Below are 12870 nucleotides of genomic sequence, written 5' to 3'. Positions count from 1 at the left end.
TAGAAATGTTATTAAATTTTGAAACGCAATCACAATAATAAATAATTGCTTAAAAAATAAAGAAATTAAAAAATAATCAACAAAACCAACAATCAATTAACATACAGTATTTTAAAAGTCTATCATTCTTTTTTCCTTATAGTACGCTCCCTAGAACGCTTCCCGGTTCGTTTGCACTGCGGGGCCCTTTTAAAGCCTCCACATCAAACCTAGGGGGTCAGGGAGGATCTACTATGCCCCCTTATGGTCATTTCCCCCTTTGTTTTGGCCTCCTCTTGTCTCTCGATCCTACTGAGAGACAAGATGGCGGCCGCTCCGGACTGTTTAGAATGTTGACAGACACCGGAGAGCCAATCAGCTTCGCTACGCGAAGTTCCGTTACGCGTCAAGTACGCGAACCGGAGCGCTGCCCGGAGCGCGCTTACAGATATATATCTTTTTTTGAACATTAATTTCTCAAAATCCACTGGAGCACATATATTGAGACCTAGCAAAGGCACATCGGGCTAACAGTCCCTACAATTTTGCCAAGTTTCGTGCAAATCCATTCAGCCGTTCGGCCTAAAAATTAGGCCAACCGCCCTATGGAAATTTCAGCCAATTCCGTCCACAAACGCCAAAGTTATTAGACATAGAATTTTCAAAAATCCCATAGGGAAAAAATCCTAACTATATATACCTACTGGCGACCGCCAGTAGGTAATATATATATATATATATATATATATATATATATATATATATATATATATATATATATATATATATATATATATATATATATATATACCAAAGTACCAGTTCTCTTAATTGTGACTCTCCGACCACATTGCATGTTCAGATGAGAAACCCGTAAATGTCACCTCACTCTCCACCTCTAATGGAGACGCGCAATGCAGCGCGCAGGGTGATTTCATGGCTCTTGATCGCACTGGATTAAACTTAAATTGAGGTTGTGCCTTAACGCTCTGTGGCACTGAAGGGCGTGATTGTATTGGAGATGGAGAGTAAGTTGATATATATGTATGTATATAAATATTACCTACTGGTGGTCGCCAGTAGATAGTTATAGTTAGGACCATGTTTCCATAGGAAAAGGGTTTTTTAACTTACCTAAACAGTCATGCAAAGAATTAATCATACTCCCATTTACTCACCTATACAGTTATACACATACCACCTCACTTATTCATACAGATAGCAACACATACTTACTCTCTCATACAATCACCGACACAAGCACACACTCATCCACACAGCCACTCTCACAATCACTCGCTCTCACATATAGTCATTTAACTCACATATACTGCATTTTACAGATGTAGTTACTCACACATGTACCACTGAGCCATCCATTGACTCACCAACACACCCATACACATACTCACCCACACATACAGCCCTTCACAGATATACTCTTTAACCCATACACCCAGTGAATCACCCACTCACACATCTATGTACAGAGTCACACACACCCCACCCACACAGATACTCAGGCATCCATACAGACTAAGACAATTAGTCAATAAACCATATAGACACTCATGTAGCTACTCACCAACCCATAGAGCCACTTACACACAACTGACAGACTGATACAGACAGTAACACAGTTTAGTCACTAACCCATGCAATTAGTAAGACACGTTTAATCACTCACTTATACAGTCAGTAACGCACCTACTACATCATCCATACAGACACTCATACACCCACTCACTCACCCATACAGCCTCTAACAGAGCTACTCACTCACCCATATAGCCACTCACACATCTATTCGCTCATCCACAAAACCACTTACATATCCATTCACACATCAATACAATCACTCATGTGCCCACTCACTCCTTATACAGTCTCTCACACAAATATTTATTGTAAAAAGGAGCTACTCACACACCCACTCATCCATATACCAAGTCAAACTGCCACTCACTAACCCATACATCCACTTACACACCCAGCCACTCACCCATAGAGCCAATCACTCAGCCACTAAGACACCCATATAACTACTCACACATGCACTCATCCACCCACAGAGCCACTCGCACAGCCATCACTGTCGCCTATATAGCAAATCACACACACACTCACCCACACATACAACCACTCACACAGTCACTCACTCACCCATACCGACACGTATCAACCCACTTATTTACCTGTACAGTCACTCACATATTTACTCACTCACCCATACAGCCACTCCGACACCTACTCCCACACTGATACAGACAGTCACAGTGCCACTCAGATGATATATGTTAGAAACAGTATCACTCATTAGTAGTACAAAAAGAATACTAATTAAATGTATGCAGTAGTATATTTAACTCTCAAACTTTTATGAAACACTTACATTCACTGGATCATGCCATCAGTGATGTCATTTGAGATGTCATCACTGATGTCATCAGTGATATCACTGACCATGTCATGAGTGATATAATATGTGAGGTCGTAAGCAGTGCATTGTGGGGGTATAAGTTATAATTACCTCAGGTAACTATAACTGCTGAATTTCCATGGTTTTGTACAAATGAAATCTGAGCCTATCTATAATGTACCTTTGTTTTTTTCAGTGAATTTCTAAGGTTTTTTGATTCTATTTCCTAACTATAACTACCCTGTAACCTTTGTTTTTTTGTGAATATATAAAAAAATATTTTCATGTAGATATACACACACACACACACATACACATAATCCTAAATAATTCCTATTCCTCATACAGATAAAAGTTGTCACTCCACTGGCATACTGTTTGTAAATCAAGTTTATTGAAGCAAACAGTGGCAATGCATTTTTTTTCAAACCAGGAAATATGTTACTATTTCCATAAATAATTCCCAAATATAAAAAACTAAGCTCATCCATAAATCAATAAATCACAAAAACAAATACATTCTGTTATAAAAATGGTGCTGGGGATTTCTTAAAGGGGTTTAGCCAAAGAAACACAATTAGGAATACTTTCCAAGAGGCATGGCTCATCTCATAAGGGTGTGGCTTAGAACTTGTAAACTAAAATCCTGTGTTAATTTGGGTGCCTTTCTCTGAATTTTCTCTTCTGTCTAGACATATAAAAAATTAGACCTATTAACTTTGCCAAAGCTTTTTAGCTGTATCAAATACATGACTAATAATTATAAAGTTGTTGTGAACAGTTTATAAAGTATTACAAATTCGAAAATGTGAGATTGTGAATTAAACATTTCTAAGGTCTTTAGAATGGGTAGTGATTTTCAGAGTGTCTCAATCACCTACCTTAGCTCACCTTCACACTACTTTCAGTCTTTCTTAGATGCATGCATCCTTTTTCTCCCCACATACTTCTGAAATCCTCCATCTGCATACTTTATGCCTCATCTCTTTCCTATTTAGCACTTCCTTTCAGTCTCTCTTTCTGTACATACCTAATTTCTACTCAACTCAACTTCCCCACCCATCACACCCATAACCTGCCCACTCGCCTGTGAAGTACTGGGTTTTTCGGAACCCAGCGGTGCCAGGGACACACCCTAGGACTTCGGGTTCTTCCTGTTTCAGACTACAGAAACTCAGAGTCTTCTAGGTGAAGTCAAAGATCGCATTTATTGGTTGCAACCAAGTAACAGGCGTCCTAGAAGTACAACACAGTGTATATATTCAGGAGACTGCTCAATCTTACAAAGCCAGCCTTCTCTTTTTATACAAAATATTATGCTTCAGGCAAACATTCCTTATTTTACAGTTGACCATTCACATATTTTCAATACAAAGAAAAAGCAGAGTCATGATGACAAGCCCATATTTCAGTTTGTTCAGCACACAATCAATTACCCGGCAAGGCCCAGTATTTTCATCAGATATCGACGAAACCCCAATAAAAACGGGCGCCTCCTCCTCGTAAAGCAAGTCATAAAGAAAGAAACAGAGGCAGGTGTGTGTAAGATTAGGAAGGGTTTGTGTGCGATGAAGGGTTTATGGCATGTTGTGCCTTGATACTATCTCGACCGGCCACTGGGAGAGAAACTGACCGAACAGGTTTTGCCTTGGACAGTGGAGTCAGCTTGCCCAGGTCGTGCAGGAGTCAGCGAAGGTGCACGTGTCCTTCAGACTTGTTATTGGCCTTAGTCACCGGCCTATGTGAGGGCAATCACAAAATGGATGCCGTATACAAAATGGAACCTGAGGGTTCAGGACGAAGTCCCTGGTTTCAGGGTGAAGTCGTCACTCGAATACGACGAAAATGCTTGTGCATAGTATACTAGCCATTCTCGGTCTGCTGATATCAACGTCGTCATGATACAACGATGTTTATAACACGGGTCCAGAATTTTCAGTACCACACCTGTAAGCCCTGCATTTTCTTTTCCTTTGGTGCTGTCCATATTTTAACAGTTGTGTACTTCATTCACACACTGTCCCACAATTGCAACTGGCACATATTTTATCATCATTCTGTGTGCTTTATAGAGAAGATGAGCATTGAATCGGCATGTAGTCTGACTACATTTAAGACCCCCTCACATGCACTGTGAGAAAATAACTGTACGTTCAGACTCAGCTCCAGAGCCCCCAGGTCATGCACTTTTGTAAACATGCACCCACAAACACCTAAGATGACTTACCCAAACTGTTGGAGTGGTGCACCGCTCGATATCCTTTATTTTCACAAAATGCCAGCCAACGCGTTTCGTTCATGAGAATGAACTTCTTCAGGGCATAAGATCACGATCCTGGGTAAGGAAATGGAGGTAGAAGTATGCAGTTCACTTGGGTGATGCGCATCACCCAAGCGGACGGCTCATCACTTCTTTTGCTCTCAGACCAAGTGCATACCGGCGCTTATCAAGGTGGCCCATGCAGCCCGGACTGCATAAAACATGTGAAATGTTAACAGGGACTGTATTGCTGACAGTGATTATCCTAAGGGTGTTTATTGTTATTGTTGAGCAACTGATTAGTGGGTTTGCCTGTTGTGGTAAGGACATTAATATAGGGCCCGTAAGGTTTCAATGTCACATTTAGTTACTGCCAGGTCTGAGAACTGGCAGGACCCGGCCTACTTAAAGCACTGGAAAGCGTGTTGCAGCACCAGTGTGTGGTACTTGACGTACTCCAAGACTGGGCTTAAGTACATTTTTACCTGTCTAACACTTTTAGGGTTGTAGCAACTTTAGATGTGTAGCTGTGCATTGTATATGTCCCTCCCTAAACCCCTCCTTAAATTTCCCTAAATTCCCAGTTAGTAGTAAGTATTCTGCATTTTTCAGACACTCCTCCTTGTTACTTTCATATTTACTAACAAAACGCAGATATCTCCTCTACCGTAGAGGAGTTCTCAGCACAGAAGAGATACGGGAAATTAAGGTGGAATTCTCAACCTGTAGTTTTGTGAATAGTCTTTTGTAGTATGCATGTAGTACTAAAAAACTCAATTTGGGAATAGGCTCGTTAGCGGCAGTCCACTTTATTGTCAACCCGAGAGCAACCTGGCCAGCTGTCATTGCCCTTGCTCCTGTTTCATAAATGTTAATTAAGCAGTTGATTGTGTACCTGTTTAAAACTCAGCATGCTGAATATTACAACCAGCATAACAAAATGCAACCAATACAGGACTTTGAACTCGATTATAAATATGCTGAGGCTGTACACTGCTATTTAATGACCAAGCTTTACATGCGTGTCTTTATATTTTTAGATGTACCTCATATCGATTGCGATATTAAAGCTGGAAAGATAATGGATGTAGAATTCCTGGCAAAATGTCCAGCTGGGTGCCAAGAAAACAAATACCGTGTATATGGCTCAAATATTTATGCTTCATTTTCCAGTGTATGCAGTGCAGCAATTCACAGGTTGGTTCATTTCAAATTTGAGTTAAATCTGATCATTAAAAAAACTGCTTACAGCTTTTATGCTAGAAATGAGTTAATGTTGAATTGTATATATCTATTGTCGTACAAAGAAGAATGTTTACATTATATTGTGGCCTCTTAATTCTGATGGGGCTGGTCACAGCAGTGGGGGATTCCCTTTTGGGGGTCACACAGCAGACAGGCGCTAGTGGGTCCCAAATTTGGTAGCTGAAGCTGTTTCTCACTGGTTTCCTGGGTGTCCATCCTACTATGGCTCTGCAAACTGGGTAGATTACATCCTTTCTGCACTTAGCTCTCATGGTAATGGGGGGTGACCAGTTAAAGTCTTCACGGGTAACTACTATATACTGGTCGAGATAGGTTTCAGGTAGAGAATTGTAAACTCATCTACGGACCTCAGTGCGATACCCTCCCCCACTATAAAAGTTTGCTAATATCCACAGTCCTGGGATGTGGAATGGGTATTTGCATTATATAGGCACAGATTTAGTTCAATCAATCAAAACCTTTATTCAGCTGTATGCAGCCATGACAGTATAGAATTGTCAGTAATATATATACAAACCAGAGTTCAGTCATTATCATTTCTCATACATCAGCTTGTTACAATATTCATGTACAATTAAAAAAGATGAAGAATAATAGCATATGTCAGAAGAACCTACTTAAAGTGCAATGGGCTTCTAAAACATTGCTACATTACATAGTTTTGGGCTTGCGCCCATACAGATGGAGGACAGCAGCTTAATCAAGGTGCATTGAGTGGTGTACAACCTTTACAACGCAACTTTTACCACGCAGTGCCTTTACGACGCAACTTTTACAACGCAAACCATTACAACGCATTGCGCTGGGGGGCGCTTTAGGATAGGGAATATATTTAATTTACTATCCAACACCTTCCCTACTATCCACGGGGACTGGAGTTGGAATAGCAAATTAAATAAATCACTATCCAGCGCCTAAAAGCACTATGCGTTGTAATGGTATTCATTGTAAACACCGCGTTGTAAAGGCATGAGATGTAAAAGTATGCGTTGTAACGTCATACATCCGCATTGAGTATCTAGAGCAAACAGAAGCCCATAAAAACAAACTTACGTAAAAGCAGTTTCATCACCGTGAAGTTGTTTTAAAAAAAAGCAGTGACTGAGCGCTATGTGTCAGTTTTCTAGATTTAATTAAAGGCATTAAAAAACATTTTGGATTATTTCTGATAAAAACCACAACAAATGTAAAAGGCAACACCGACTGTTTTAAAAACATCATTACATGGGCATACAAGTGATTCTAAATTATGATGGAAACCTAAATTAAGGCAGAGTAGGTACTTTATTGTGTCTGCCCGAAAATGGAACATTAAAGAGTTTTCCCCTCTTCCTCTCACCATGCATAGACAATTGCTAAGAGTGTTATCATGGTTCACTGACAAATAAGTCAAAATGGAAGTTTTTAGTGTTTCAGCACTTTGCCTTTTTTCCTGGGCGTGAATTAGCAGTGATTTGTGAACTTGCTTACTTCTCTTTGTAGCCACATATGCCAGTGTAAATACCTGGGGAAGGCCAACAGCATCAAAAGTCTTTTTTTACAAATGCTAACCATGGAATATCAAGGATTTTATCAAACCCTAGACAGTCTTTTACTATATCTCTTGTTAATGCCGCCTCCTCATTTTTCAAAATTAAAAGCCATGACAACGGGCAGTAGATTCGAACATGGGCAGCTATATAGCTTAGCCCCAGCTCACCATGGCAGACGAAGTTTGAAATAGAAATGGAGGCGGATAGAAGCTTTTGACAAAAGCTATTTCCTCTATTTGAATTACAGAAGAGTTCTGGATGCCTCAGACTCCAGTCCCATAGGTAGCAACCGGTACACATTGCATGTAATGAATTTGTAACATGGGAGTGAACGCTCAAGCCCTGGGGGGGCGGGGGGGGGGGGCACACTGAAAAGTGAATTAACCACCAGAGATATCTTTGTTCTCTGCTCAACTATGCTCGTTGTCCATGAGCCAGTGGAACTAAAGACCACCCTGAGGTAAGGTAATGTATTAATGTTGTAAAGGCGTTTTTTTCCTACCAAAATACATGTTAATTGAATATGCTTTGGGCCACAGGATGTAGGATTTTGAAAAATTGGTCAGCATGTCAAGGATGCCCATGAATTCCACGAATGAATGGACCAATAGTTAGTCGCACAGCTCTGGGGATGAGTGCCAATAAAACTGCATCATCTGCAATTAACAAGACTGGGCATGGAGTGCCAGATACCGGTTGTACGGCTTTACAATGCGTGCTTTTACACCGCGTGCCGTTACAACGTGGTTTTTTCAACCCAAGTCGTTACCTCAACTTGCGTTGGAGGGGTGCGGACTTAGGAATGTTTTAATTTACTATTCTAACACCAGCCTACGTACAGTAGGGAAGGTGTTGGATAGTAAATTAAAAGATTCCTTGTCCTGCAGCGCCCTCCAGCGCAAGTCGTGGTAACGACTTGCGTTGAAAAAAAACGCGTTGTAACGGCACGCGGTGTAACAGCCACGTCGTAAAGGCTGTTTCCCGCCAGATACCATGGGACATCTGGCGTGCATAAATGTGTCCCATGTTTAGTTGTTGAATACAAGATAAACAGCAGGGGAGCAAGCATGTACCCTTGTCGCACCCTACATCCAATATGGATCTCCCCTTTAAGCTCTCCACTTTGAACAAACCTTACTCTGGCTCTTGTGTTTGTGTGCATGGATACAAAGAGGTGTACAAGTGGCTCCTCCATCCCCATTTCCAGTAGTGTTTGTCACAGCCTTGACCGATTTATGGAGCCAAATGCCATGGTGAGAATGATCCATAAATGTTAAATACATTGGGGTATGCTTTGCCAGTCTATTTACCTAAAATTAAACTAAGTATCAGGCACTGTTCCTGTGTTCTAATATGTATGTGAAAGCCATATTGGTATGAATTAAAAATGCTATTATCCTTCACCCACTCAATGACCTTATTATATAGGACCCTTCCTAAGATTTTGGCTGGGATGTCTATGAGGGAAATTGGCCGATAGCAACTGGGTAAGGATAGGGTGCCCTTTTTGAAAATTGTTTATTTACTCCTATCAGTGGGATTACTCCTCCTTGTACGCCGTTGGATGGCTGCAGCAACCGCTGTAAAACTATCACTGTGGATGCCTCCCAGAATTTTTTGAATTTGCGCAGCCTATAAAGTAAAGTACTAGCCTCCTGAAGTTTGGACCATTTTTATTCTTCTATATATTCCGCTGTGAATATTTGGGTCCATATGATGCCAATATTCGGTAACACCATAGCTGCCCTTATCCCCCCATCCCGGATGTCTGGGAGGAGCCTTTTATCTCTTGTCCCTTGTTCCCAATACTTCCTGTATCTTTTCCAGTGATCACGACTCCAGGCACATCTTTTCTTGTGTCCCACACATGAATTGTTCGCCCTGAAGAAGGTGTGACTCATACCCGGGTTAGACACCGAAACGCGCGTTTGTTCCCACCTAAAGAGAAGATACTGGATTATGGACTGCATTAACATCTGAGACAATAGACATCTTGACATATATCATTTATCCTGCCCTATTGCCTTAATTCACTTCTGTATTGGAAGGACTATTTAATTGTGTTCATGAAATGCATATTATCTTAATCTCATTATGAGTTCTTAGAGCGTATGAGTATGTTTGGGTCTGTGGTTGTATGTGTGTATTGAGAGTGTGTATATGTGGGACTTCGTATATGTTTATATATGTCGGATTTCATATTTGCAGCATGTTCGTTTATATAAATCTTGAAAAAATGTTATAACTAAATATTATACTTTCCACATTGTTTGTTTTCCTACTTCATCTGGGGGAAGCTTTTGTTTGTATGGCTATGTCCGAATGCATCGGTGACTTTGAGCGCTTTACAAGTTTGTTTCAGGCAGTTTGGGTCCTTTTCTGATTGTTACAATCCTACAAGATGCTTATGAGTCTGGTAAGGATGAATTTTTTTTTATTGTTGTAAACATTAGCCAGCAGGGTCACCCAGACACTGATGTTACATTTTATCAGGTCGATGGACGTGCCATTTGGACCAGGAGCCTTTCCACCTGCGCTCTTCTGTATTTCGGCTGAAACTTCATGTAGGGTCACATCTATGGTAGGATTTGGCTTGTCCACCTTACTTGCACACATGGCCACATTCCCCGCAAAATACATTTGAGAAAAATGTGCCGCCCACACCTCACTACTAATATGGCAGCTAGTTGGCATTCCCTTTCTGTTATTCAGCCCCAGGGCTGACACAGAATCCCAGAAACACATACTATTTTTTGCTTGCCGATGTGTTCGCCAGGCTATCCCACTGCTGAGTGAGCGCCTCCACCTTCCTCCTTTTGGTTACTGTTTTGTACCTTTTGTGCGGACTAGTGACCACAGTTAGATCATGGCACGAAGCTAGGGCCTTCCTTAGAGCCTGGTTAGTGGCCGAGCACTCATTATCAAACCATTTTGGGGTAGGGTGAGCATCGATTGGTGTCTTTATTGGCTTAGAAAGATGATATTCAGTTCACTCTAAATTATCCAACTGGCTTAACAAATACATCAGTTCAGTGGTTTTTGCCGACTCAAGTTCACCTGAGCAAAAGTCTTAGGTTCATACATAGATTTGTCTACATGCTCAGGCTCTTGTTACAGTCAAAGTCAGGCCCCGATTTTGCCTGCTCGATGGACAAGCATATCTGGTGATGCTGGCGGTGCCTTCTGCTTACCTGTGGCTGTGGTTTGACTCATGTGGGCCTTGGCAGCAGCATCTAAGCAAATGAACCAATATGTAGGATCCGATTAGCAGGCGGGCTCTCTTCTTTGGCAGTTCTGGCCTTCCATGCCAGATGCAGACAGGCGCTCAGTCAACCTCTGGGCCAGGTCTATAGCAGGTGTGCATCTTCACATTTTGCAATCTCTAGACCGGTCAGGCGTCTGAATCAGCAGCGATTAGGGATTACCATCTCTGACAGCAGCACCAGTGTCTCTAGTGAAAGGGTTTGCCCAATTCATACAGGAACTACTTGGGAAATTGTGAAACACCTCACAGCATTGGTTGTTTCTGGCTTTGATCCCTTTCTCATTCAGCATCCTCTGGGTGCTCCTCATGTCATGAATACACTGTGCTTCTCATCATGGACAATCTCTCCTCTTGCAGGACCAAGGTCTTCCCTTTCCTCTATCAGTATAGTAGGCACACATGTAGGCCACTAGGTGCTAGGCAGACCTCAGGTCTTCTAGCAAGAACTGCAGATTTCAGGTGACGTCCCCTTACCACTTGGTGACTGGCTGTCATACAGACATCCACCCTAGTCACATAGGAGTCAGTCAGTCAAAATTAACTTTATTTGGTTTGTCACAACCATAAAGTATACATAAAAACCGAAAGTTTGTAACAGGCGAAATTAAAAGAAAAACATATTCTTAGTCATACTTTAAATATTTACAGTTTCTAAAACATTCCCTTTCCGGCCCGAGCATTTGATCTTTTTCTACTTTCGCGAGTAAGTTATCTACCAGTATCATAAATTTTACCCCGCGACATATTAAAATGTTCGATGTTGCACCCATCCAACTTGTTACCGCCTGTCGGCAAGTGCGAATATTTAAGTCATTTAAGGCTGTTTTCAACAATTTCCTTCTTTCTTCTTTTACGGACTCACAGGCGCACATTAAGTGTCATAAGGTTTCTGTATGGTACCCACATAGACGGCATGGCTTTGCTTGCTGTTTACTTTTCCAAGTGGGGACCAAGTCATTAGAGCAGTAATCGCCTAATTTGTATGCCATGAACCTCCTTTTTAGTGATAGAGGGAAATGGGCTGCTAGGTAGGGTTGCGGTTTTGGTCTTTTGTATGAATTTATTACCACCCATTCATGGCGGCGTTTGGCCAGTCTCCTTTTATCTTCCACGAAATATAATGACTTGGCTCTGGTGTTACACACTTTATTAATTGATGTTCGTTCCAGGTTGCTGTTCCAAACTTCCTCGATCTCTAATGTCTCCAGGGCAATACGCAGGTAGTCACCCCAAGTGTCTGGTTTTTTTTTATCGTATTGTGTCTTTATTTCCATCCAGCATAAGTTGTTCAGCGTTCCTATTTCTGATGCTCTAAATTTCCAGCACAGTTTTGCAAAAATTGCTTTCCTTTGGAATTCTTGATTCTGTAGGCCAAAATCTAAGCGTATTTGTGCTGGAGATGAGCCTTTAAAGAGATTGAAGTCTGCTTTATAGACTTTGATCTGTAATTTGTTTAAGGTGTTAATTTCTTGGCCATGCCATATTTCCAAAACATAAGATAAAGGTGGCAGCGCTGCCATTATTTTTAGGAGGTGCCCGTGTGAAGGACATTGCAATTTCCTATTAAGCTGTTTGTAGGCGAAGATTAGTGATTGGGCTTTAGCTGTAATGTCCCTTTTTTGATCCACCAAGGACATGTTTCTGCCCACTGAAATACCCAAACATTTATATGTGCTTATCTCCTTAATTTGTGTATTCTTTGTGTACCATTTATATTTTCCTCGCCTAGGGCCCGCTAGTCTCACCACCTTAGTTTTTGTTTTGTTTAATTCCAGGCCTAGTAAGTCGAAATAGTCGATTAGTTTATTTATGACCCTTTGCAGGCCTATCGGAGTTTGACTCACCACCACGATATCGTCCGCGTATTGCAGGAACTGAATTGGCTCGTTTGCCAATTTTGGCAGATGACCATTTACTTGTTGCAGGTGGTTATGTAGGTCTGCTAAGTATAAATTAAATAAACATGGTGAGAGCACACAGCCTTGTTTTAATCCGTTGGTTATATTTATTTTTGACGATATTCTTCTCCCGTCTCCAAGCTTTACTGTGGCCCATGTTTCCCTATATAATGATGTTATTGTGTCTATTAGTAACTGGGGAAGTCCCCATGCTTCCAATTTCTTCCACAGACGGTCGCGTGACACTCTAT

At 41.2% G+C, this 12870-nt stretch overlaps 1 protein-coding gene across 4 annotated transcripts in view; it reads left to right on the top strand.

Annotated features, from left to right (window-relative positions):
- Positions 1 to 12870, top strand: part of VIT (vitrin) — a 1808828-nt gene that overhangs the window by 731968 nt on the left and 1063990 nt on the right. For all 4 annotated transcript variants that reach the window (XM_078648825.1, XM_078648826.1, XM_078648823.1 and 1 more), the window contains one exon: positions 5699 to 5855. In XM_078648825.1, the coding sequence (XP_078504951.1) occupies positions 5699 to 5855 (157 nt within the window). The remainder of the gene's footprint in view (positions 1 to 5698; positions 5856 to 12870) is intronic.

Source organism: Lissotriton helveticus, chromosome 6 (assembly GCF_964261635.1).
Source record: "Lissotriton helveticus chromosome 6, aLisHel1.1, whole genome shotgun sequence".
NCBI classification, from domain to species: domain Eukaryota; kingdom Metazoa; phylum Chordata; class Amphibia; order Caudata; family Salamandridae; genus Lissotriton; species Lissotriton helveticus.
The sequence above is the reverse complement of the archived record's forward strand: the minus strand, read 5'-3'. Positions and strand labels throughout refer to the sequence as shown.